Below are 27,413 nucleotides of genomic sequence, written 5' to 3' on the forward strand. Positions count from 1 at the left end.
AGCAAAATGTTGTACAGTTATCTAGTAGAATACTACTTGGCAGTAAAAAGTAACAGCTATTGATATACATAACATGGTAAGATCTCAAATAATTATAGTTAAGTGAAATAAGCCAGACCCTCTCCCCCAAAAAACGATACATGCACTGATTCCATTTATATAAAATTATAGAAAATGAGAATGATTCTATACTGTCATTAAGCAGATCAGTGGTTGTCTGAGAGCAAGGAGACACAGAGAGGGGTAGGAGGGCGTGAAGAAACTTTTGGGGGTGGTGTACATGTTCACTGTCTTTACTGTGGTGGTTTTGCATGTGTATACATGTTAAACTTATCAAATTGTATGCTTTGAATATGTAGTTTAGTGTACGTCAAGTATACATCAAAAAGCTATTAAATAAGAAGCACGTTGCAGATCTGTATTGGACTAAATGAAAAGATAACTGGAAAGACAAAAAGGCAACTTGCAGAAAACTATAGCCCTATTTTTGCAAGAGAATTTGTGCATGTTGTTTAAGGGAATACACAATAAATGACTAGGCATTCTGCACCAAATTTTCACACACACACACACACCCACACACAGACACACACAGAAAGATTCAAAATATGTTGTAGAAGCATATTTATTGATATGGAAAGATGTTCACAATATACAGGTAGTGGGGGGGAAAGCAAGTTAAAACAGCATCTACAGTACAAGCTCATGTCAGTTTCTTAACGCATTATTTGCATACACTGAGACCTTCTCTTCAGCTCAGACTAGCTTGTAATACCTTGCCATAAGCCTTAGAGAACATCGCCATAGTCCAAAAGTCCTGGGGATGCTTTTTGAACCATAAAGACTTCCAGGAATCACTATTATGTCAGTTGAGGCAGCAGTTTCTCTCTCAGCTTTCTTTTCCTGTTCTGCGTTGACAAAACTGCAGTTCTGGATCTAAATTTCTCCAGTTAAGTTTATCCTGTACAGTTTTAGCTGGTGCAAATGCAGAAAGCGGCCCAGACTACTAGTAAAAGATGGAGCATTTTGACAACTCATGACACATATATGAAATAGAAAAAAATATAAATGGTAAAAAAATTGTGATTGTGCAAGGAAGATAGCAATTTCTTTTTAAAATGTGATGTATGAAACAATGTAGAGTGACTCCAGTTATTTGAAAAAAGATAGGAAAGATATATAGCAGATTTCACTTGTTGATTACTCCAAATGTACATCTTACTCAACAGTTTTGTGTACCTATATTCTCAGACACTGTCAGTTCATATCCATACACTCCTGCCAGACTTTTCTCCTGATCCCCGACAGGTAGCCAAATACCGAATCGACAAATGCATTCTGGGAAAGTGAAGTGAAAGACTGGCAAGGGCATTAACCACAGCAAATTGATTCATTAAACTGAGCCTTCAAGGCCACCATCTAAAAATATGAGAGGACTAGTGTAGTGAGAGGATTTTATTATCAGACAAAACAGCTATACCACCTGCCCACTATGGGGATCTAGGAAAATTTATTCAACCTCCGTAACTCTCATTGGAGGTGATCCCGAATAATGTCTTAAGAAAACAAACAAAAAACCTACCAGTACTTAGCTCATAAGACCATTGTTAGAAGAGGGGAAAAAACCTGCATACCTGTAGTGCCAAGTGTCTGACATTAAAAGCAGGTATTCAGGAAATGCTTCTTCCCTACACCTACCTCCGTTTTTTTCTGAGCTGACTCTTACATAAACGTTGTAGCAACATTTAAAAAGTGAGTATTACACTGTATCTAGGATTCAGGCCCATTTCTGTGTTGTAGAATACATTATATGATTCAGGCAGAATAGGAGGAAAATTAATCCCTCTTACATTAAATAGCTTATAGGAACCCCTGCCTTTTTTATGTATTGAGAGTGTACATTTCACAATGACTTTGAGGGTGTGAATATATGTAGGCCTGTTAGTTATCTTTTTATGTGTATATGCCATATTTCTGCAACTAGATGATAAATTCAAAACGATTTTTTTTTTTTTTTGCCATTTGAAGCCACAAACAGATCCAAACAGATACTAATGAACAAGTTAGCTTACTTAGGGTTAAGTGGTTCACTAATTTCTTAGGTAAAATGTTGAAAAGTGCCCCATCTACCACACAAGATAAAAATCAGACATTTTCATTTCATGATGTAATATTCATGTGATACTCCAAAAATGATCTAGCTCAAACCTAGAGACTGTCACAGGTAATACTGTTAAAGATGGAATTTATCATGTGCATGCACACTGTAATAAACAAAACATGCAAGGCTCTTTGAGAAGAGACAGCCTATTAAGAGTGTGGAGACAGTTCTGTGCTTTTGTATTTCTGGATCATTTTACATTGTTTCAATAATCACTTTAACTTCACGGAAAATGGCCATGAGTGTATTATAGCTCGAGTGATCAACGACAACAATCGAACCCTTTCTGATGTGCTCCTTTATGTTAATAAATATGGCCACAGCACTAACGAGATTGGCTTTTGCTTCTTTCTGATTAAAGATTAGTTTTAATGCTGCCAATGCCTGTGTATTGATCATGTCTCTGGCTGCAGCTGGGTTTTCAGACATATTCAAAAGTAATTTCAAAACCAGATTTCTGGTTTTACGATTTCCCTGGGTAAGCAGCTGAAAAAACTCCGTAAAGTAAGTGACGACAATATGATGATGGTTAGAACCCGTGGTCAGCTGCCCCAGTATTTTTAAGCCAGACTGCTGTCCAGGTGAGTTCAAAGGAAAAGACATGGTTTCTTTACACATATGTTTAACATGTAATTCCAACTTACGCTGTCTTTCACTCACCGAAGGGGGAGTCAGAGTAATTATAGCCTCTTTTCTCATTTCAGAGGAAGGAAAACTGAGCAAGCTCTCAATAAGCGTCACTACACCGACCTCATTAATGAACTCTTGGGCAAATGGATGAACATTAACGATGCCCATTGCAATTTGAGCTATTTTATGAATGAGAGGATCAGTAGTGGACTCAAGTAAGGAAATAAGTTTTTCAAATTCCTCAGAAGTCATGTAGCATTCCATTTTGCAAGGGCAAGCAAATGGCTTAATCCCATTCATCTCCCTGATCTTGATTTGACGTCTAATCTCCTCTATGGTCTGAGTGCAAGCCTCAGAACCAAATGCGTTCTCTGGGATAGACTGTGAGAGTATGGTCTTAGACAGAGACACTGGTTCCTCAGGCAAAGGCGGAGTACTTCCCTCAGCTTGTCCGCCCAGGACAATATATGAAGAAGGCTTTGCCTCAGCTGCACCTTGGGATCTAAATCCTAACACTGCTGGAGGTATAGCAGGGGCCTTGGGCCAGATAGTTACCTCAGACCAGTCCTTGGGTCTATCTTTTTCATTAATTTCATCCACAGGCTGGGGCCTAACAATCCGGCTCACAGGCTTAGGATTAGGGTCAAAACTAGTTTCATCACCATCCCAAAACCAGTTCCCAATAACGTCGTCTTCCTCCTCTTCAGCCCCTGCGCCAGCCTTACAGGTAGCCCCAGCCACAGGCTCCACCTTCTTAGCAGGGGACGGGGGACCATTAGCAGCTTTACCTTCAGCTTTGGCACTGGAAAGATTACCAGTCTCTGGCCCATTCCAGAGCCAGGACTCAACATCGTTCTCTTCCCCAGGCCAGAACGAGGCGTCAGTACCAGCCTTATCTTTACTCACGGACCTGGGCATGGCACTAGCCTCAGTCACAGAGCGGCTCCGAGATACTCGAGGAGCCTCGTCTTTTACTTTGGGACTGATATTTGCCTGGGCTCCTTTCTTCACTTCAGTAACAGTCTTGTTCTTAGCCGCTGCCTTCATCTCTGCCACTGCATCTGCCTGACCCCCTGCCTTGGCTTTTCCTTTGGCCTGGGTCTTGGCTACAGGTTCAACTATGCCAGTAGCCTCCTTCTTTGTCTTAGATTCTACACCAGACCTTTTCCCAGTTTTGGCCCTGTTTCTTCTGCTCCTAGTCATGATTAAAGCCCAGTTATATCGAGAGCCCTAGAGTCTTGGACTGGGTCCTCAATGTGTCCTAGGTCAATACCTTGACCTACTTTCACTGGATCAGAGATAAACCTTGTAGCAAGAGTTCAACAGTCACACAGTCTGTTTTCCAAACCCAAAGCTTCGTCAGTGAAACAGACAGAGGGCAGAGGCACTCAGACTGAGGGAAAAGGACAGTTCCTGAGTGAAGACCTGTTGAAAGCGACAGTCTTCTGCCACTCCAAGGCCACCGCAGCCACTGCTGGAGATGGACCTGAGGTGGGAAAAGGAAAGGGGCTTTGAGACTCTTCCAACTGTGTTCACCTATGCAGACCACCACACAGGACATGAGAGTAGAGATGGTGGTAGAAGTGAAATTGTAGACGATTGTTACCTCATTTTATCCTTTCCACACTCCCACAAATGCCCAACAACGTTCCCGCCCAGACACTACCACACTCTTCTTGCATCAAATAGGAGAAGGGATGATGGAAAGGTTTGCTAAAGTGAGAGAGGCTACAGAGCATGTAGCCCTTTTGGTGTACATGACCATACATACTAGTCTACAGGTCTATGTAGGTAGGACTCACACCAACCTGCACTGATCTCCTTCTTTCCTTGCTTGCTTCCGGTGTTGACAGCCCTAAAGCTGAAATCACAGGCAGACCTGTTAACAAAAAGACAGGAGGGACTGGAATTCACAGTCTTTGTAGACAGACATATACTTTGGTTTCTAAGCCCAGAACCTGCTTTCCCAAACCTGGGTGCTTTGGTTATACTTTTGACCCTTGAACAACATGGGGGTTACGGGCATTGAACTTGTACAGTGAAAAATCACATATAAAGTTGGCTCTCTGCCTATGTGGATTCTCAACTGCAGAGCTGAACCTTGAACAATGAGGGTTTGAACTGCAGTCAGTAGACCTGTGTGAGTCAACTGAATTGTGGTCAAATAAAATAAAATCTGCGTGTAAGTGGACCCATGTTGTTCAAGGGTCTACTGTATATTTATTGGCTTCTTGGTCTTCCTCAGGCCCTCCCTCTCCATTTCCTGGGTGTGTATCAATTACCTTATAGGCACAATCCTGCTTCACCCCATCCCCCATTTCTTATACACAAATGTGAGAGCAGAGTGGTTTAGAACGTTGAAAGACAATGGCTCCAAGATATGATCTGGTCTCAGCCACTGGCCAAAAGCCAATTCCCAATCAATAACAGGGGTGCTTAAGCTCACACTCACTTTCGATCCAAATGAACAGTTTTGGTCCTCTTCCTCAATTCAATTCAAAGTCAACAGCTACCTACAGATTCCCCCAGGAACCTATAAAGGAACAAACCTATAGACAGACATAGAAGAGAAAACAGAAGAGATTGAGATGGCCCAACACCCACGATAAGTGTTATAACATACGCTTTTGTACATTCAAGGTCATGTTACAGGTCTCCCACCTGTTTGCTCCTGCCAAATAATTCCCCATCCATTCCACTAACACCTGCAGCTTGTCTAATTACACCTCCCAACTCTGAAGTCATTTTCCCAGCAGAAGCCACACCTCTTTACCCAAGCCAAAATATTAGGTGCAAGAGTGCGCAGTGGAAAATACGCAGCTGTATTTAGTATGCACGAAGTAAAGATAACAGGGACTATTATTTTAATAGCATCTTTGTATGTCCTTCCACTTCCCCTTCTATACGTATACACACATTCTATCTCATTCACCACCTATGTCAGCCAGCCCACACAGCAGGGACCTCAGAAGATGCTATTCTTTCCACGAAAGAACAGTCTTCTAGCTGGAGAAGAGTCACGCCACACAGAAATATGGAGGGATATTCAGCAAAACACCAGGAAAACATGTTAATAATGGTAGAAAAAGATCAGGTTAATGGACAGATACCCAGAGTTCAGGTACTAATATTCTTATTTCAAGAAATCAGGAAATGGAAAGAAATGTCTCTCAACTCTCATGGTTCCTCAGGTATTCACGCTCAGGAAATCCACAAAATCTTTTGTGAAACCGTCTCTGTATCAAAATGAGAGGGGCTGTGAAGGGCAGTCGGAGATGGAGTTTAGGTTTCCTGAACCAGAAATTAAATAAGCAAACTGACTTCATGCGTTCAAAATGGACTCGTCAGAAAATTCTCCCCTTTTCTGAACCGCCATTACCTCAACATGTTCAAGTAGGCTGGGATGTTGAGTACACAGATCCTGAATGAGAAAGGTGGATTACTAATAGCACACTATTTATTTATATGGACTTTTCCTGTGAAAGTCTATTGACTCTTCACCGGGTCATTTGCTTGCATTTAATTGGGTACAAGACCTAAACATGGAAGGCCAAAATACCGCTACGTTATGAGACGGGTCAACATTGCATTTTGACGTCTTCTTAACCTACTCACTCAGTCCCCGTTTTGCTGAAAACGCCGGACCTACCGCGCAGACAGGAGACGCTGGCATCAACGCGGCGCCTGCGGGAAGGGGGAGCACCCAGGACGCGGGGCCCAACAGGTCCCATTTCCAGGATAGGCGCCCCCACCTACCGTCCCCCCCAAACCGGCTCCCGCTCCGCCATTTCTCCCCACCGGCCTCCCCGCTGCCATCTCCCAGCCCTGTCGCCTCCTCCTCGCCCGGGTCCCCGGCGCCGAGCACCTCTCTCAGGGACCCGCTCCGATCGGACGGGGCGCCCCCTTCTCGCAGGCTGCCAGGGGCTGGGTGCGGGCTGTGAGCCGGGGCAGTGTGGGGGGCCACCCTCTGTCCCCACAACACCCCCGCTTACCTTGACAGGCTCAGGGCCCGGGTGGTCGTCCTCCCCTGCTTCCCGCCGCCTTCCGTGAGCTCCGAAATGCAAAGAGCTGCCCGCCGCCGCGCCGCTGCGCCAAACCGGTCAGGGGCTGCGCAGGATGCGGCACGAACCGCGGGCAGCGAGGGTGTCGGGAAGGGGGGCGGAGGGATACGGCACGAACGGGCTCGACACCCCCTCCCAGACCCTCCGTCGTTCTAACTCCTCCTTCCGCCGGGAGGAGCTCCCGCACAGGCGCGGGTGAACGCCAGCCTGCCTCAGTGGTCCAACGCGTTCCCTCCCTGCGACCACCCCCGGGTTCCCAGCACTACAATCTATGGGACCCGCGGGCGCGCAGGGGCGCAGGATCGGGATGTTGGGAGGAGCTGCGCTCCAGGCAGCAGCGGATGGATACAGACCGTTCCTTGGTGGCTGTGAATCCCCCAGACTGCTCTGTCTGCCCATCCCCGCCCCCATCCCACCTGCCATCTTTCTTGGACTCAGATAGGAGAGGGGCTGTGAGCTCTGCAGGCTGGGGCTGGGGCTGGGGCGGGGGAAGGCGACCCAAGGCCAGACCACACCGCCTTAGGTGAACTGGGGTGACCCCCAAGGTTCTCTTTTATTGTTCAAGGTGCGAGGGAGGGGAGGAAGGTGGGAAGGGGCTGCCATGGGGGCCTCACCATTTGTCCCTCTTCTACAGGAGGGCAGACCTAGACCGCTGACCCTAGGAAACAGTCCACTGCTCTGCCCAGAGTCACTCATTCTGCCACACTGCTCCCCCCTCGTTTGAAATGGTTACACATATTGTCATTTTGCGGTCCTCACAGTTGCCCAAGAGATCCTTTCTGTCCGGACCCACACTGGTCATGCAATCCTCGCTGTCTGTTGCCCCCACAGCCAAGTGTCCAGCACCAGATAGGGCAGGTCCTGGCTGCTTGTCCTCCATACTGTCTGTCAAGTCTTCTCTTGCCATCACATCCAAGCTCTCACAATCTTTGGCCTTGTGGAAATGTGGCAGGGGTTTACCAGCTTGGATCTCAGCCACTTCCCGTACACAACTGTCTAGTTTATCCTTTAGTGTTGTTAACAGACTAACCCTACATATTTTAAATTTCCTGATAATTACGCAAACTGCATTATATCCAAGTTTGGTTTTGATGTTTGCTTTGTATCATCAAATGTACATTTTCATGCCTTATAGCAGGGGTCCCCAAACTACAGCCCCGCGGGCCACATGCGGCCCCCTGAGGCCATTTATCCGGCCCCCGCCGCACATCCGGAAGGGGCACCTCTTTCATTGGTGGTCAGTGAGAGGAGCATAGTTCCCATTGAAATACTGGTCAGTTTGTTGATTTAAATTTACTTGTTCTTTATTTTAAATGTTATATTTGTTCCCGTTTTGTTTTTTTACTTTAAAATAAGATATGTGCAGTGTGCATAGGGATTTGTTCATAGTTTTTTTTTATAATCTGGCCCTCCAATGGTCTGAGGGACAGTGAACTGGCCCCCTGTGTAAAAAGTTTGGGGACCCCTGCCTTATAGCATACCTCTTAATTTTTGTTGAATGCTGGGTATGATGCATTGGGCAATAGGAAGTGGGGTGACCAGACCGTGTGCAAGAAGTTTTATGTTAGGCTGTTTAGCAGTTGATCTGTGTATAATGTTTGCTGTAGCTGTAGGTGCCAGTCTTTAGATTCCTCTACTTTTTTTTTTGTCTTCCTTCTTATCTTTGGCGTTCCCTAATTACTCCTTGCAGAGTCCGCATGTTACAGCTCTTTTAGCTATACTTGGCTCTCATTACACTGGAGGCTTGTGACATGGTAAGAACGTGTGAAGTGTTCTATAACCTTACAATTAAATTTCAGTACTTCGTGGGCCTGTGTCCCTAGGCTGTGTCCTTCATGAATATTTCTTAGCTTCTTTCTCTTCTTCTGTGAAAATGGAAGACTAGAGTGGGCTTGTTAGGAGGAATGCCTTTCTCTCAGCGGGGCTAAGGCTCTCGGGAAATTTTTTCCACTGCAGAGTAGGTCTTTGTCATGGAGAAGACTCTGACGGTACTGCAGTTGAGCACACTTCCCTTCCCACTGTGAGTGCCATGAAGACATCTTTCAGGGATATTCACTGTAAGAACCTGCTAGAGTTCTGGATTTAAAGCCCACTAAACCTTTAAGACTGTAGCCTGGATTTCTCAGTCTCATACTATTCCACACTCAGTTTCCAGCAATTTGCCAAAATTACTATTTAAGTCTTCTCCCCTGTTTATGTCTCTGTTTGTGCTGTATGTAAGGAGATACAGGCTGTGAATCTCCGTATTTTTCTTTTCTCCAGAATTTGGGGAGGTCACTTGCCCTGTGGCTTCAGTTTTCTGATGAGTCTAAGATAAATCACTGATTCTAAGACTGTTCAGCTTTTTTTCTGGTTATAAGTACAGGACCAATGACTTCCAAGTTCTTTTCATGTCAGCTGACACTGGAAGTCTGACCTATGGATTTTAACTGGGTAATTAGAGTCCAGTGAACAGCTTTTGTCCTCTTCTGAAAGCTGAACTTTGGATCTGGAAATAAAGTTGCTCTTGAAATCCTAGCTGTTCCCTTAATATTAGCTCTTTTCTCTCCCAGATAATGAAAATTTATATAGCTCCCTGAACTTGTCATCTCAGCCTCCAAATTTTTAACCTGGAGTGAAGATTAGAATTCAGACTTCCTGAATCCAAGTTCCTGGTGGTGAGGTCTGAAAAACAGTGACTTAACCCATCAACCTGGGATGCTGAGGTTCCAGGTTTGAAACCCTGAGGTCCCTGGCTTGAGCATGAGCTCACCAGCTTGAGCACGGTGTCACTGATTGAGTGTGTGACATAATCCCATGGTTGCTGGCTTGAGCCAAAACTCACTGGCTTTAAGCCCAAGGTTGCTGGCTTGAACAAGGGGTCACTGGATCAGCAAGAGTCCCCTAGTTCCTTTAAAAATTGTCATCTAGTCATATTATGATGTAGGGTGGGGTAAGTAGGAAAGAGTAAATGAGAACTCCATGGTGGCTTTTAGTGGTCTTAACTGCTAAGACAGTACCCAGTGCTCTTTGTTACTATAACCTCAGTGCTTTTTAATACTCTGTTTTGCCTACCATAACTAACCCCTTACTAAAAGAACATCATTTTTTTGTGTAAGTATGCCTTCTTCCTCCTTGTGGTTGTATACCACAGGGAGGCTGATCCCAGTTCTAGGGGTGGGTCTGCAGTGTCTTGGGGGTAATCCATTCCCTTGGTAACTCTGGTTCAGGAAGGGATGATGATCTAACTCTGGTAAATGAGACATTAGGAGAAGAACTAAGAAGAGTGTCCTCGCTCATAAGAAAAGGCCATCAGGAAAAATTGTCTTTTTCTTTTTCAGAAAGTCATTTGATTCTTAGAATCAGGCTTTGCAGCTATGGAGTGGAATTCCAGCCTTAGGATGGAAGCTGATACTGTAAATGGCAAAAGGAAGAGAGGGGAAAAAACTGAGTCCTTAGTTGAATCAAACAACCATCCAGACCTCAGTACTTCCAATCTGTGGATCATAAATTTCTTTATTAAGTTAGTTTTAGTTACTTTTTATCAATATACAAAAGTGTAACAATCTTAAATGATATCTATGTTCAGGCACAGAACAACTCTTTAGTGAGTAATAGTTCCTGATTTGTGTCTGACACTGAGCACCTATCTCTTAAAACCAGTGGTGGAGCTCATGTGTTCAAGTGAAAGGAAAACTGTAGATTCTGAATGCTTTACCTAGTGATTGCTAGTGGTCTGACAACTGTGATTGGCATCTGTTCTAGGGTTAAGAGCAAAGCCTTAGGCAGAAAAACTTAAACCCTTACTTATTGAGGGGGTTCAGAGATACATTAAATACTTGAACTCATAGATAAGCCTGGTTTCAATTTGGAGTCATTTATGAGATGTCCATAATGTAAAGATGTCATCAATTCAGGGGACCGTACTGAGTTTGAGAAAGATAAATTCATAGTGTCAAGAGTCAGAAAGGTTTGTTTAACTTTCTCCCCAGGTACACTGCACTAAGCAATGCAGGTTTAAAAACAAGTGGACATTTGAGATTTATCAAGAGCTGGGATTTTGCTAGGATAGTGGAGCCAGGCACTAGATGATAAGGTAGAAGAGTCATAAAAATGATGGACCATGACTGACCAGTAAGTTGTGAAGGAAGAAAAAGCTGGAATAGATTGATACACAGGAAGAAGGGGAGAAGGGACAGGAGGCCTAACAATACACAGGTTTAAGTGTCTTTATGATGAATAAAGTGCTTTGCTTCAAATTGTAAGGAACAGAAAATCTGATGGTGAAGACAGTGACAGTGATGATGGCAGCTTTTGGTGATAATAGCACTAGAGCAGCGGTTCTCAACCTGTGGGTCGCGACCCCGGCGGGGGTCGAACGACCAAAACACTAGCGACCCCTGTGTTTTGGTCGTTCGACCCCCGCCGGGGTCGCGACCCACAGATTGAGAACCTCTGCACTAGAGGGACACATACACAGTACAGTGGTAATGTACACCAGCCCCAGATTCAAACTACGAAGGTTTGAGTCGCAGCTCTTTTGTTAACCAGCTCAGTGAGCTTGGCCAAGTTACTTAACCAGTGTATGCCTCAGCATTCTCCTATGTAAAATAGAGACAAAAGCATAATCTATTCCATAAGTTTGTTTTGAGCATTAAATAAGTTAATATATTTAGAACCCTTAGAAGAGTATCTGGTACATATCAAGCACCCAATATATCTTAACGATAATTACTTTTATAAGTAATAAAAAGCTCAGATGTTGCAGTTAGACAGATGTGTTTGAGTCACACTTCTGGAATTCAAGTTTCTTCCTCTATGCTACCTGTCCATCTACACTAGTTGTCTTTTTCATAAAAAAGACTCCAGTAGATAGTATAAAGACACAAATGCTGCCTGACCAGGCAGTGGTGCAGTGGATAGAGCATTGGACTGGGATGTGGAAGGACCCAGGTTTGAGACCCCGAGGTTGCCAGCTTGAGCGCGGGCTCATCTGGCTTGAGCAAAAGCTCACCAGCTTGGACCCAAGGTCGATGGCTCCAGCAAGGGGTTACTCAGTTTACTAAAGGCCCACGGTCAAGGCATATATGAGAAAGCAATCAATGAACAACTAAGCAGTTGCAACGCACAACAAAAAGCTAATGATTGATGCTTCTCATCTGTCTTTATTCCTGTCTGTCTGCCCCTGTCTATCCCTCTGACTCTCTCTCTCTGTCTCTGTAAAAAAAAAAAAGACACAAATACTAAAATAGGGGCAAATAACAAACAACGTATGCACACAGGACAGAGGAATTACTTCTTATCAAGGGGCAAAAAGTAAAGACTTTAAACAGACCCTAACATTTGAGCTGAGTCTAAAAGGATGAAAATGTTTCCTTAGGCAGAGAAAGGATTGTTAGAGTAGTTAACAATAGAGTGAACAGTGGAGAAAGGCACAGAAGTAGTAAAGCACAGAGTATAACTGGATTGGGAATAGCAGCTAGCCCAATGTGGCTTGAGTGCAGGCAAAGTGGAACAGGCTTTGGGTTAGACACCTGAGAGTGAGTGCCTCTTTAAACTATGTCTTTATCTCACCCTAGTCCTGAGCCTGACTTGGAAGTATGTGTTGGGAGGTGGAGATGGAAAGGTGGAATTGTAAAGAAGGGTACAGGGCCTTGAAACCCTCTGTGGGGAGCCTTGTAGTATTTTATAGATGAGATCCCATTGAAGGTTGTGCTCTCTCTCTCTCTCTCTCTCTGTATTTTTCTGAAGCTAGAAGTGGGGAGGCAGTCAGACAGACTCCGCATGCACTGACAAGGATCCACCTGGCATGCCCACCAGGCAGCGATGCTCTGCCCCTCTGAGGCATTGCTCCATTGCAGCCAGAGCCATTCTAGCACCTGAGGCGGAGGTTACGGAGCCGTCCTCAGTGCCTGAGCCAACTTTGCTCCAGTGGAGCCTTGGCTGTGGGAGAGGAAGAGAGAGATAGAGAGAAATGAGAGGGGGAAGGGTGGAGAAGCTGATAGGTGCTTCTCCTGTGTGCCCTAGTTGGAAATTAAACCCAGGACTTCCATAGGTTGGACTGACGCTCTACCGCTGAGTCAACCAGACAGGGCGAAAGTTGCTCTCTTGAAAGGGGGAAGAGAGTGTCAGTGGGTGATAGTTGTCCAGCTGTGCTGTAAGAAGATAGTTTTCTTTCATTCATGACAGGAGAGATGACAAATCCACTGTAGTTTTATCCTAAGGCAGCAACATTTTAGGTCAAATGACATTTGAATGGACCCTTATTATCTTATTGCATGAGACAGTCTAATATTTATCCAGAAAGGAGGCAGAAACAAAAAGGCCATATGAATGATGAAGTTTTACTTCAACTATATCCCAGAAAAAGCTTAGGAATGATCTAAGGAGTGATCAGAACATACAGGGGTTCCTCGGGTTATGACAGTCTCGACATACAACATTTTGAGTTCATGATGCTCACTCCCATGAAAACTTAAAAAAAAAATTGAGACATGAGTGTTCTGGTTAACACCGTTAACATTGTACTTATGGAATATGTGGGTGAACTAGTTTGGTTGTGTGCAGAAGAATATGCAGTAACACAGTGTACGAGTGAGGGAGTTGGCGTCTCCCATTACCCTTACCTACACCATTTTGGACCGTTCAAAGGTCAAGTGTTCCGTCTATGTTAGGCTATGGCAGTGGTTCTCAAAGTGTGTGCAAGGGCACACTGGTGCGCCCTAGAACATTTCCAGGTGTGCTCTATGATATTCCAGAGAAATATGTGCCTGTTGGGGACCAAAAAAACAACAGGGTTTTTGGAGTTTAGATTTTTGGGGGACAGATGTGTGGGGAATTGGCTGTAAGCTGACAGTCTGCCCAACCCCCCACCTCACTTGCCTGATTAGGTTGCAAAAGGCTGTTAAGCTGTGGTGCTGGATTGTTTACACTACCCCCCATGTTCCCTGGAAAGACTGGAGGCAAGTTTCTTCTATCCTTTGTTTGGTGTAAAGTTAAGATGATATGTATGGTGGGGGTTTTCTGCACTTGGTAAAATTCTTGGGTTGCCTTGGAAACATGATCAGAGACCAGTGATTTGCTAATGGCCTCACTTTGCCCTATAAATAAGGCAAGATGTCATTTTTGGGCATGCTTTGTTCTTGCCAGCACCAATTACAGGGCCCTCCCAACCCCGTATTTTCTTAATTCCACAGGTTTTCTTAATTCTACACCATTCCCACTCGGGACCTGGAATTACTAGCTGCGCTGTTTCCCAGCATGTGCCCAGATATAAAAATAAATATAGTTACTCTATTATACCATTTCACTATGAAAATAATGCTCTTTTTGTTAATACATCATTATATTATTTTTAGATAAATACACCCAAATAAAATGGATAGATTTTTCAAAAAGAAGTGTGATATTGAAGAATCTGATTCTGGAAGTGAGCAAAAATTAAGTGTAAATAAAATAGGACTTGAAGGCTGATGGGCAGAATTTAATTTATAGCATTTTCCATCAATTAACACTGAACAATACGATTGGATTAGAAACCCATTCATGGAAGCTTCAAGTGATTTTGGTTTAACATTAACAGAAGAAGAAAAACTGGCAGCTATATCCACTGATCGTGGATTGATGAATAAACATAAGGAATTGTCTCTTGAAGCCTTTTGGATTTCTATAAAAGAAGAATATGTGGCAATATCTAAAAAAGCTTTGAACATGTTACTACAATTATGAAAATCCTGTTTATGTGAATTAGGATTTTCTACCCTCAACACAATTAAGAGTAAAAAGAGAGGAATTCTTCAATGGATTGATGAGGAAATGAGAGTTTGCTTTCAAATATGTGCCCAAACATTGAAGAAATCGCTAGGACACATCAGGCTCATGTTTCTCATAAACACAAGAATGAAAAAACACATTTGTGCTGGGACCTGCCAAATTTACTAAATCTTACTAAGAATGTATCTCTCTCTCTCTCTCTCTCTCTCTCTCTCTCTCTCTCTCTATATATATATATATATATATATATATATATATATATATATAAAGATAACTTTTTGTCATTTTTTAACCCCTCTTTTTTATGAATTCTAAAAAGTATAACTCAAAAAATGTAACATAAAAATGTTTTAATGTCAGAATATAATTTTGTCGTGTTTATTTCATTTAATTACCATAAAAGCACACTTGGACTTTATATTTTTTCTTTAATATTTGACTTAATTATTCAAACATGTTTCTCAGAAATTTGTATATAGTGCACCTACAATTATTTGTAGGATTTTAAATGCGCCCCAACTTCAAAAAGTTTGAGAACCACTGGGCTACGGTGTGTTTTGACCTACACCAAAATTCGGGTTACATCACTGTTGTAGGAACGAAACTGTGTCGTAACCCAAGGACCCTCTGTAATCATCTATGTTCTTGTACACACGCATGCACACACACACTTTTTACCCTGTCTTTTGGCTGAGTTTGAAAAAATCCACAGGTGTGAACCGCTTAAATCAGTGGTCCCCAACCCCTGGGCTGTGGACCGGTACTGGTCCGTGGGCCATTTGGTACCGGTCCACAGAGAAAGAATAAATAACTTACATTATTTCCGTTTTATTTATATTTAAGTCTGAACGATGTTTTATTTTTAAAAATGACCAGATTCGTTCTGTTACATCCATCTAAGACTCACTCTTGACGCTTGTCTCGGTCACATGATACATTTATCCATCCCACCCTAAAGGCCGGTCCATGAAAATATTTTCTGACATCAAACTGGTCTATGGCCCAAAAAAGGTTAGGGACCACTGGCTTAAATATTTGCTTCCTGTGCATGTGGGACTAGGAGGTATCCATCCAGGCCACAATATGAAGCTCCACAAATACAAATGCAGTGCCTACAACAGGAATTCTAGGCTGAAGGAGCTTTGATAAGAAAAATAAAATTATGGAGAACTTTAAAAATCATCTAAATTCAGCCTGACCAGGTGGCAGCACAGTGGATAGTGACGAACTGAGATGCTGAGCACCCAGGTTTGAAACCCTGAGGTCGCCAGCTTGAGCGCGGGCTTGTGCAGCTTGAGCATGGGCTCATCAGCATGAGTGTGGGGTAGCTGGTTTGAGCATGGGATCATAGACATGACCCCATGGTCGCTAGCTTTAGCCCAAATTTCACTGGCTTGAAGCCCAAGGTTACTGGCTTGAGCCTAAGGTTGCTGGCTTGAGCAAAGGGTCACTCGCTCTTCTCTGCTGCAGGCCGCTGGTCAAGACACATATGAGAAAGCAATCAAAGAATAATTAAAATGCTGCAATGAAGAATTGATGCTTTTCATCTCTCTCCCTTCCAATTTGCCTTTCCCTATCTGTCTTTCTCTCTCTTGTTAAAAAAAAAAAATCTAAACGCAGGCACGTGTCACAAAAACATATTCTGTCCTCCATAATATACTGGGGGCTGTACCTCCTTCATTTTAACTTGTTTATCTATGATGCTTAGGATCAGAGGTATATTTCCAGATATTAATCCAGGGGTGGCTGCTAAAAGAATGACACCATTGTTCGGGTATCAATTCTTTGACACCAACTACCTAGTGTTAGCATCAGACTCCACAGATTCAAGGATTCAGACCCCAACAATATTGCCTCCACTTCAAATAAGATACCAGTTACAAGTCTTGGGGAGACCACCATACTTCTGACTGACCAGTTATAAATTCAGGGGTTCTCATGATCCCCTTATGGTTGATAATTTACTTGAAAATCTCAGAGAAACCACTAAAAGCATTATACTTTGCATTATAATTTTATTATAAAGGCTATACATAGCATAAGGTCTGGAAGGGTCACAGACATACAGCTTCCATGCCCTCTTCCTATGAATTCAGGGCAAATCACCTTCCCTGGATAACACTGTGTTTACCAACCAGGAAGCTGTACGGAGCCCTGAGTTTTCACTGGTGATTCCTTACCGATGCGTAATTAAATCAATGGCCACCTGATTGAACTCAAAATTCAGCTGTCCTTCCCTCTGTGGCCCAAAGTTCTAACTCTAATCATGTGGTTTGTCTTTCTAGGGACCAGTCCGCCCCATGAAGCTATCTAAAGGGTCCACCATAAGTCAGTAAATTAACATAATAAAGACACTTCTATTAGTCAAGAATTCCCAAGGTTATTGAAGGTCTGAGCCAGGAACCAGCAACAAAGTTCAGAGATGTTCTTTCTACATCACACCATGTTTGAGGTACACTTTTTTGTCAAACTCTAAAAACACACAGCCATAGACCAGAGACAACAAACCTTAAGTGGAAAGACAATAATTTGAAAATTGGCCCTAATCCTTATCTTACCATATTGCTGTAGAGTAGAGGAAAGATGATAACAATGGAGGCAGGGGTAAGAAAGCAGAAGGTAATCCTAGGTCTCAATCTCTGTCATTTTACCCCACATGCCCACTGTTCAATCCTAGCTCTTAAATGGAAACAGAAGGGCCTGAAGTAGTATGACAGCATAGTTTCATCTCTACATTGAGAATAAAAATAAGGATATGAGTAGGCTTAGGGAAATTACTTCCTAGTGACACTGCTTAAACTACCTTGATACCCAGCCTTGGGGCATCAGGGGTACCCATGACCCCCTCAGGTTTGGGAATATTCTGTTACAGGACAAGAACTTATTAAGCCCTGCTACCTAGGATGAGACCAAAGGAACAAGTTGTAAGAAGTGGGCAGAAAGTGAAACACATGGAAGAGAGCAAAGTATCTGCAGAGGGGAACCTATAAGACCATCCATAAAGTAGTTTCTGCAAGCGTTTGCCAGAAAAATCCTACTCTGAGGCTCAGGACTGAAAAGGGAGGAAACTTTAGATGGAGTAACAACTTGTATATTCCCAGATGGAAGGGAGCTGCCGCCTGGGGCTGAGATCCAGAGATTCTCTTGGGAGCTGAGAAGCAGGGCAGTATCAAGACAAGAAACCCTCTGTCGGAGACCCACAGCATGTAGCTCCCCTCCTCCTAAGTCTCTCCTACAGCCCCTTCCCTAGAGTTGTGCCAATTGGAATTTCTTTCTCCCTCTCTTGCATCTTCAAGCAGCTGGAGCTTTGCAGCATAAGGCAGATGTATGCCCCCCTCCACACACACACACACTCCTTCTGTCCCACTCTCCCCTTGTTTTGAGCTGGTCTTAGCAATCCCCATCCTCTGGAAAAGACAGACGGAAAATAATGAGTGGCCAAAAGGTGGGAGGACAGGAGTGTTGCTCAGGGTTCCCATCCTCACCTCTGTGTTTTTTTTTTCCGGAGCCAGCATCACTGGTTTATACAAATTCCATGTTCACGAACTCACACTTTACGGTTTCCTCTCTCTGGGCTCCCCTGACTCCAACTCCCTTCATGTGTCCACCTCCCTCACCCACATATAGAAACACAGAATTACACAGCACCGGGTAGAGCCTGGGGGTGAGGTGAGGTGTGTTCAGGAGGCAGCAGAAGGTTGCCAGGCACTTCCTGTACTACAATCTAGTTTCAGCCACCACCTCCAGCAGATGCCATTTCAGGGCCTCTTACCCACCTCCTCCGCATCCACCACCGCCGCTAGTGACCAACGCTTCTCTCCACAGAATACTTGCCTCTCGCGTAATGACTTCTTGCCTCTTGAGCTCCTGGACAAAAAAGAGACTCCGCTAAGATGCTCGCGATTGCCTGTGGGACTGTTTCTTCTACCAACAAATGCCTGAGACTAGTTTTCTGGCTAGTGCAGCACGGCGAGACAGCCAGCCACCCACCCACCAACCCACCTACCCACAATAACATCATACCACTCCTCCCGCAGCAGTCTGTCAAACGTCAGGTATATGTCTTTCCTTTTTTCTCCCCGTGGGATAAACCTCTAGGCCTATGGAAGGGCGAGCGTGGTCATGTGACCATCAACCCATGTGACCGCACAGTGCGTCTGCCACAGTCCCGCAGCACCTAAGAGCGGAATTTTCTGCCTCGGATTGAGAGCCTTGCTAGCAGAACCTGAATCTCCTGACCTTGGTGAAGATAGGCGAAGGGAGGCTGGATTTGGAGCCAAATCTTCCAGCCTTAGACCTGGGTCTTGCTCTACTGGAGCCCAGGTCTGGTCAGGAATACTGGATGGGGAGTTTGGATATAAATGACTTTGTGCCTTCTTTCTAAAACTCGGGGTGACATGTTAAAAGCACACACAGGATATGTCCGGAAAAAGATTATTAGGCAAAGTAAACATTCCAACTTCAATCTCCACCTCCAGGATGATCTCTGTTAACACTTGTGGTTTGTGAAGGGAGGCAAAAAGGCCACTTTCCCCTATAAACAAGCGCTTTCAACCAGTGTGTGGCAAGAGTTCTTAACACATGCAATACCTGACTAGCTAATCAGGGGAATCGACATCTTTTTCCTTAGATTGTCGAAAAACAGTAACAACAACCACACAACTATAGCTGTCCAGTGTGAATGAATCAATGAATCAAAATCATACCTTTTCTTTTTGTCAGATTGGCAAAAAATATATTTTTTGGTGTGCTGCAGAATGTTAGTAATTAGTTTATGTGTGCCATGAGATTAAAAAAGGTTGAAAATCATTGCCATAACCCCTGCATATTAGAACAGGAAAAAAAGCATGTTTCACTGTCAGAAAAATTACACAAAACTAGGGTAAAGAAAACACAGGTTACTGGATATTATTTCAGTGCAGAGCTAGGCTTCCCTTTCTAGTGATTGAGCGTTTTCAGCTCTGAGAGGCTGATGTTAACCTGCAGATACAGTATTTTATCCAATAGATAAGGAAATGATTTCTGTCCAGCGGAACAGATAACATCAATGGTTACAATTTATTGTCTTTAAGATAGTAACCAATTTTGTATTTAACCCAGTAATGCTATCCTAACACTTTTTGTGTAAGTGTAAAATTTAACATACATTTTATTATTATACTGTACACAATCTATACACATATATCTCCTTCAACCATTTTCATAATCTTAGTTTTTCATTGTGCTGAAAAAGCTTTCACATGTTCATTTCGAATTTGAGTCACAATTTAACCTTTTCAAAATTTAACAGCAGCCTTAGACAAAACAGAAATAACATTTCTACCATGTCTAAGAATAATAAAATATTGCCCTGGAAGGATAGCTCAGTTGGTTGGAAAGCCATCCTGAGGTGTGGGGATTGCCAGTTTGGTCCCTGATCAGGGCACGTACAGGAACAGCGATATGCTTCTCTATCTTCCTCTCTTCGCTAAAATCAATAAATAAAAATTAAATAAATAAAAATGATAAAATGTATTTCTCGCAAATCTGGATCCCCTCTCCAAACCAATTCTATCCTTGACTTCTGCAATTTTTATCTGAAGGTATAGTATAATCTTCTACTAATTATTGTGGAAAATACACATAACAAAAATATTTTTAAGTGAACAATTCACTGGCATTAACTACATTCACAAGGTTGTACAACCATCACTGCTATCTACTTCTAGAACTTTGTTGTCACTCCAAAAGGAAATGTTATCTTTTGAATATGTCATGTAAAAATGTTGCCATCTTTGTACAGTCAAGAGACTAATATAAACTTAGTAACCTGGATAAATTTTATTTAAATTTCATTTGAAAAGCTTGTTTTTTCTTTTTTTTTAATAAATTTTTATTAATGTTAATGGGATGACATTAATAATTCAGGGTACATATATTCAAAGAAAACATGTCTAGGTTATCTTGTCATTAAATTATGTTGCATACCCCTCACCCAGAGTCAGATTGTCCTCCATCACCCTCTGTCTAGTTTTCTCTGTGCCCCTCCCCCTCCCCCTCTCTCCCTCCCTCCCTCCTGCGTCCTCCCTCCCCCCACCCCTGGTAACCACCACACTCTTATCAATGTCTCTTAGACTCACTTTTATGTCCCACCTACGTATGGGATAATGCAGTTCCTGGTTTTTTCTGATTTACTTATTTCACTTCGTATCATGTTATCAAGATCCCACCATTTTGCTGTAAATGATCCGATGTCATCATTTCTTATGGCTGAGTAGTATTCCATAGTGTATATGTGAAAAGCTTGTTTTTTCTTAACTCTCATGGGAGCGCACTTTTCTGTCCAACTTTTCTAAGTGACTTTATCTCTAAAAATTCCTTCTAATGTAGTTCATTCATTTATACAACTACCCTTTCCAACATGTCTACCTATAACTTGAAGCACTAGAAGTCAGTATATTAAAAGAAAAAAAAAGCCATGTCTTATTAATTTTTCTATCTCCCTTATGTCTGTCTCTGAAGTTTGTTTAGCATGGAAGATTTTATGCCAGGTTATGGGATAGATGAAGTTTCTTAAAAAGTTATATTGAAAATCAAAACACCCAGTTATATTGAAATTGCACAGAGGTTGTTGATTCACACACGTCTTTAAAATGGGGTCTATTTTTCCATAATTGATAATATTCTTCTCTATTTAACCAGACATAAAAGAATCAGGGTCATTTCACGCCATAAATAAATAATTTTTAATAGATGTATGGTATTTTCTTATTCTTTGGACTAGGCTCACACACAAAATAAATTTAACTCCTTACTCTATTTAATTGGTGTGCTTTCTTACTTTTTTTTTTTTTTTTTTTTGAGAGAGGGAGGGAGACAGGATCATCATGCTGCTCCTGTATGTGCTGACTGGGGAATTGAACCGGCAACCTCTGTGCTCCAGAACAACACTCCAACCAACTGAGAATCGGCCAGGGCTTATTATTTTTATTTTTTTTTAGAGACAAAGAGAGAAAGAGAGAGAAGGGAGGGGGAAGGGCAGCATTCATTTGTTGTTCCACTCAGTTGTGCATTCATTGGTTGCTTTCCGTGTGTGCCCTGATTAGAGATTGCACCTGCAACCTTGTTGTTTCAGGACGATGCTCTTAACCAACTGAGCTAACTGGCCAGGGCCTTCACTCTTTTTTAAATTTTAGTATTTATTTTGTTGACATGGTGTCAAGTGTCCCTCTCAATAGAACACCTTCTACACACATCATGCCCCCCATGCCCCATGTAAAGTCACTTTCCATCCTCATTTCTCCCCTTTTTCTCCCCTCCCCTTCACCCCCTTTCCCTCTGGTTGTTGCTACTCTTTCATTATTCAGGTGGCACTGAAGCAGCACCTACACTTTGAGTTGTAAAATGTGCGCATCTGGCTAACTTCGCTCTCCAGACTCCGCACTCTCACTGCATCCTTCCATAAACTTGTCTCACCTATTTCAGTCAGACAGGATGCCCTTCAGTGACCAATTCAAGTGGGATCCTGTTCTCTGAAACATTTCTCAAGTACCACAGCCCTCAGTAATCTCCTTCTTAAACTCCAGGAATGGAATTTTCCAATGAGGGTATGCTTCTAATTTTCTGTTTGTAAGTGTGAATAATGTATCTGCACCTGGATTTTAAACTAAAGGGAGACTTCTGCCCACTTTCACACAGAAATTTATTGAAAACACAGAACCACATGTTTAAACAACAAACAGCAGAGGAACTTACATAAGCGACTCAGTTCACTGAAGCTCAATACTGAAAAATACTGCAATTTGGACAGCAAGACAAATACAACAAATATTTTTAGCTCTAATATTCATTTGGCATCCACAAAATGATCCAGCTCAAGCCAAGAATTGGACAAAGTTAACAACAGCATTAAAAACATAAATTACGACATAAAACCAGACTGTGAAAACCAAAGCACTACTCAGAACTCTTTGGGAACACAAGACTGAACAGATAGTTGGTTAACCATATTAGTTTGGTTTTCTCCCCTTAGGGTTCTTCTGATTGTCTATTTCAGTTTGTATTTCCTTAGCTAAACTCTCAAATTCATGGAATGCAGAAAGAAGTGGCTCAAGATTGAAATCATCATCAGCTAAGGCTATTGTTCCATCTTTTACAATTTTACTGATATTCTGAAACATTTTAATGACAATTTGAATATTATCATGTGACTCTTCTAAGTTAAACAGACCCACAAATATGGATAGAGCTTTGGCATTGAATAGATCTTTTGCCACCACAGGATTTCCAGACAAGTTCAACAGCATTCTTAGAAGGCTAAACTTTGTTGTTCCATCTCCTGTGACTAACAGGGAGAGAAACCCAGTCATAAAATTGGCAATCAGTGGGTGATAGGCAGTAGTCAGAGAGAGGTGCCTAAGCAGCCTTAATCCAAGCAGCTGCTCAGGGGAATCTACGCTTTGTGCAATGGTTTCTTCACACACCTGACATACGAATGTCTCAATCATGTTTAGATTTGGATAAGGTGGAGCCATGAGAATGATATTTTCCAAGAACCTTGTCCTAACCCGGGAGGAGGGATAATTGAGCAAGGTTTCAATAAGTGAGACAACACCTGAACTCCGAATGAAATCTCGGGTAAATTGAGAAGCACTTCTCATACCCATTGCAATTTTATATATTTCCTGAACAAAAGGATCTCGAACTTTTTCCATTAACAGCAGGAGTTCCTCAAACTCTTCAGAACCAATTTTAAGCTCACATTGTATACAACCGCAGGCCCAATTTTCAAGGTCTGCACTCTCCTTGGTCTTAAGATGCTCCCGGACTTCCCTGACTGACCGATAGGTCGATGCATACTGAAATAAGAACTGAGTGTTGGGCCGATCAGTCTGAAGTGAAGATTCATCCTCCCTTTCTGACGTAAGTTCAGCATTCTTAGTCTTTCCCGCAAACATTTCAACGAATGCAGCGGATACATCTCCAGAAATTCTAAAGGAGTTTGAGGATGGGAAGCCAATAGTATGACGAGGAACAGGTTTGAATTCAACCTCATCCCAGCTTTGGGGCCTGGATGATGTATTAATTTCCTCCTCAGCTGAATCTCTGAACCTGGAACTGACCTTGTACACAGGATTGGGGTTTTGGTCAAAGCAAGTCTCATCTTTGTCCCAGAACCAGGACCCAAATATGGCCTCTTCTTCAGACTCCTGTCTGGTCTCTTCTCTGGCCACAGACCCCAAACTGGACTTTTCCTCAGTCCAGAACAAGGATCCACCAATGGCCCCCTCCTCAGTCCCTGGTGTGGCCTCACATATGGCTGAGGCCCCAGCTTCCAAATCATCCTCCACACCAGCCTCTTTCTCTGCCCAGAACCAGGATCCAATGATAACATCCTCCTCAAACCTTGATTCTTGTTTGGCCTTATCTCTGTTTTTAACATCTTTCTGGCCCCTGGGCCTCAAGACAGTGTTAGGCTCCTCCTTGTTTCTGGGCCTAAATCTACTATTGGCCTCTTCTCCAGGCAGAAACCAGGGCTCCTTAAGGTAATCATCTTCAGACTCAGATTCAAAAAAGTCCTCTCTCTTTGTTCTGAACTTGGACCTAATGTTTGCCTCATCCCTGACTCTGGGTCTGAACAAGTTATTTGTATTTTCTCCAGGCCACAAGCAGAATGGGTTTACAGACTCCTCCTCAGACCCAGACCAGGAATCAACATAGGGATCTTGCTTGGATCTGGGCCTAGACCTGGGGTTAGGCTGATGTTTAGCCCTGTGCCTAGACCTGGTATTGACCTCTTCCCTTGGCCATGATCTGATACTGGCTTCTTCTCCAGCCCAGAGAGAAGATATTGTAGAGGTCTCATCTGCGGACCAGAATCCGGATTCATTAGAGGCTTCCTCTCTGGCCCTGGGCCTGGGATAGCACCAAGGCCCCGTACTCGTTTCCTCCCCAGATCCAAACCAGGGTTGAATTCCTGACCGACTCTGGGAGCCAGAAAAAGTCTCAACGTTCACATTCACCAGCTCCCTATCTACAGAGAGGACCATAGGTTTAGCAACTGACCCAGACTCAGTACTGACCAGTGACCAGGCTGCTGCATTGGTCTGAGGCATGCGTTCTGTTTGGGACATCGCCTCAGCGCCAAACTCAGTCTGGGCCCAAGCCTGGGTTTCATCTTTGGGCCTTGCCCCAGGGATTGCTTTGGCCTCAGTTTTAGGACGTGCCCCACGTACTGCCCTGGCCTCAGTTTTGGGCCTTGCTGCAACCATTGCCTGTGGTTCAGTTTTGGGCCTTGCCCCATTCACAGCCTTTGAATCAGTTTTGGGCCTTGCCCCATTCATACCCTTTGACTCAGTTTTGGGCCTTGCTCCATTCATAGACTTTGACTCAGTTTTAGGCCTTGCTCCCGACATTGCCTGGGTCCTAACCTTGGGTCTGACCACCATCAGGGCATCATTCTCTCTCTCAGTCCCACCCCCAACTTCTTCTCCAGCCTTCTTTTCAGGCTTCGCCTTGGCACCAGTTTCAACCTCAGCCCCAGTCATAGTACGAGTTACAGAAAAGATACTATTAAATGCTAGTACTACACAGTCTCAGCTTCTACACAGATGTGTCACAATTCTGTATCTTCACACTCTGATCTTTCAGCAATTCAGACGACACAGTGGGAAATAAGAGTTAGAGTCAATCACCAGTCCAGCTGTGAACAAGCCTCTTCCCTAAGACCAGCCTCAGCCAGTATTACAGACAGAGTGCAGAAGAGGCCCAACCAAGCTGGGGGAGGATGGATGGTTCCCAGGTGAGTGCAGATCTGTTGAGGGCAGTGGTCAGCAGCAATTCCAACACAGTTGCCACTAGAGATGGATCTAATGAGAGAGAACAGCATGGGGCTTTGAGTCTCTTCCAACTGTGTCGCTCCAAGCACAGAGACTCACCCACAGAGACTAGACCTTGAATTCTTGGTAGGGTTGTTGGGCTATTGGAAACTCTGTCCCCCTCATTCGCCCAGAGCTACCACACACATGGCATGCCACAAAACAGATGTGAGGTTGGTGAAAAGGTATGTTGGTAATGGGGCTAAGCAGCCCCCAGATTAGAGCCTCATCACTCTTCAATCTGTGTTCATCTCCACCACTCCACCCTGAGGTATACCCACTCTCATACCAACCTGCTTGGATGTGATGCAATATTCCCCTCCTTGCGATGTTGCAGTGGTGTTAAGCCCAACAGCAGACAAGAGGCAGTCCTGTGGGCAAGTAAACATACACGAGAAAACGGAGAATGAGTGCTAAGTTAACAGGCAGACACCCTGATCCCTGATATAAACATCTTTTTCTGCTTAAGGGTCAAATTCTTCTAACGTTTCCTGTCTCCTGGTTCTTGACCTCAGATATTCTCCTTCCATTCACAACCCAATCCACAGCTACCCAAATATTTCTAATACCTCTTGCAGAAAATGAACAAGGGAGGTTGGAGCAGTGTGCAAATCTGGCAGAGCAGGAGAGGTGGTTCACAAACACCTGCCGTGATCTTACTCTGTAACTGTGCCCTGCATGGACCCTCTTTACACCAACCTGCAGAGAATTGAGCCCGTCTCCTCTTTCTTTCCTTCCTTGCAGAAAATGATCAACCTTAAAGTAAGCCTGTGGACAAAAATATAAGACAGGAGACAACGGTAGCGACTGAGCACTTTGTGGACAGACCAACACCAATGAAAGGAATTTACTTTGTCTTTCATTTACAGTCTTCTTGGTCATATATTCTCATTTTATTAAGACCCAGTTTCAGAATTCTAGATAACGACATCTTTTCTTGACGTCACAGTTTTCCCATTGCTTCCTTCTCCAATTCTAAGGATTCACCACTAGGTGTACCACGTCCCTTTGCCTTGCGCAGCATAAATTGGGGGAAGGGCGTCCGCATATTCTAGAAAACAGGTTGTGCGGTGATACTTGCAATTATGAATCTGTCTCCCAAGCCATCTTTTTCTGCCCCCAGCTTTGGCTGGAGATAAAGGAGAAAGTCAAGGCACGTGCCTAGAAGCTGGTACACCGGGAAATTTTAAGATTTATTCCTGGATGCTTGAACTGTTATGCCCTCAGTCACCCCCCAATCCGGGTCTCCAGTCAGTGGTCGCTGTACACCAAACCCTATCCCCACACACCTCCGGAAATCCAGGCTACTTTCCTACTCCAACTTTTTCTCAAGCCGCTCTACATATGCGCTCCACCGCCTGAAAACGCCAGACCTACCGCGCAGACAGAAGACGCTGGCATCAACGCGGCGCCTGCGGGAAGGGGGAGCACCCAGGACGCGGGGCCCAACAGGTCCCATTTCCAGGATCGGGCCCCCACCTACCGTCCCCCCCCAAACCGGCTCCCGCTCCGCCATTTCTCCCGCACCAGCCTCCCCGCTGCCATCTCCCAGCCGTGTCACCGCCGAGGGCGGGGCCCGGGCGCCGGGACGCTGCCTGGGAAGCAGCGGCGCGGTTCGCCCCCGCCGGAAACCAGGGAGCATCTCCGGCCCCCTGCGCCCTGGGCCCGGCCGCGCCGGCTGTCGCCTCCTCCTCGCCCCGGTCCCGGGCGCCGAGCACCTCTCTCAGAGACTGGCTCCGATCGGCCGAGTCGCCCCCTCCTCGCAGGCTGCCAGGGGCTGGGTGCGGGCTGTGAGCCGGGGCAGTGTGGGGGGCCACCCTCTGTCCCCACAAAACCCCCGCTTACCTTGACAGGCTCAGGGCCCGGGTGGTCGTCCTCCCCTGCTTCCCGCCGCCTTCCGTGAGCTCCGAAATGCAAAGAGCTGCCCGCCGCCGCGCCGCTGCGCCAAACCGG

At 44.1% G+C, this 27,413-nt stretch overlaps 3 protein-coding genes across 7 annotated transcripts in view; all 3 read right to left on the reverse strand.

Annotated features, from left to right (window-relative positions):
* TCEAL9 (transcription elongation factor A like 9) overlaps positions 1-15,375 on the reverse strand; it is a 303,391-nt gene extending 288,016 nt beyond the window's left edge. Inside the window, exon 1 of the mRNA XM_066357026.1 lies at positions 15,363-15,375. The gene's annotated coding sequence lies outside the window, so the exon portion shown is untranslated. The remainder of the gene's footprint in view (positions 1-15,362) is intronic.
* On the reverse strand, positions 608-27,391 carry GPRASP3 (G protein-coupled receptor associated sorting protein family member 3). Of its 3 annotated transcripts, XM_066357019.1 has the most exons (5): positions 18,628-18,701; positions 18,381-18,471; positions 5,244-5,340; positions 4,600-4,670; positions 608-4,277 (listed from the first exon to the last, which is right to left on the reverse strand). In XM_066357019.1, exon 5 carries the CDS (start codon positions 3,992-3,994, stop codon positions 2,357-2,359), a length of 1,638 nt encoding a protein of 545 aa, XP_066213116.1. In that variant the 5' UTR covers positions 3,995-4,277; positions 4,600-4,670; positions 5,244-5,340; positions 18,381-18,471; positions 18,628-18,701; the 3' UTR covers positions 608-2,356. The 3 variants fall into 3 exon arrangements, with proteins under 3 accessions (XP_066213116.1, XP_066213114.1, XP_066213115.1); XM_066357017.1 differs by lacking the exons at positions 18,381-18,471; positions 18,628-18,701 and adding an exon at positions 27,306-27,391; XM_066357018.1 differs by lacking the exons at positions 18,381-18,471; positions 18,628-18,701 and adding an exon at positions 6,784-7,109.
* Positions 22,272-27,413, reverse strand: LOC136385782 (G-protein coupled receptor-associated sorting protein 2-like). 3 transcript variants are annotated; one of them, XM_066357014.1, is made up of 5 exons: positions 27,306-27,413; positions 26,750-26,833; positions 26,160-26,228; positions 25,754-25,831; positions 22,272-25,451 (listed from the first exon to the last, which is right to left on the reverse strand). In XM_066357014.1, exon 5 carries the CDS (start codon positions 25,128-25,130, stop codon positions 22,593-22,595), a length of 2,538 nt encoding a protein of 845 aa, XP_066213111.1. In that variant the 5' UTR covers positions 25,131-25,451; positions 25,754-25,831; positions 26,160-26,228; positions 26,750-26,833; positions 27,306-27,413; the 3' UTR covers positions 22,272-22,592. The 3 variants fall into 3 exon arrangements, with proteins under 3 accessions (XP_066213111.1, XP_066213113.1, XP_066213112.1); XM_066357016.1 differs by lacking the exon at positions 26,750-26,833 and having other exon boundaries at positions 27,306-27,345; XM_066357015.1 differs by lacking the exons at positions 26,750-26,833; positions 27,306-27,413 and adding an exon at positions 26,838-27,207.

Source organism: Saccopteryx leptura, chromosome X, assembly GCF_036850995.1.
Source record: "Saccopteryx leptura isolate mSacLep1 chromosome X, mSacLep1_pri_phased_curated, whole genome shotgun sequence".
NCBI lineage: Eukaryota > Metazoa > Chordata > Mammalia > Chiroptera > Emballonuridae > Saccopteryx > Saccopteryx leptura.

Bases quoted from the DNA above. Each gene is read 5' to 3' on its own strand.
- GPRASP3 (XM_066357017.1), bottom strand. From the start codon at position 3,994: ATGACTAGGAGCAGAAGAAACAGGGCCAAAACTGGGAAAAGGTCTGGT.
- LOC136385782 (XM_066357014.1), bottom strand. From the start codon at position 25,130: ATGACTGGGGCTGAGGTTGAAACTGGTGCCAAGGCGAAGCCTGAAAAG.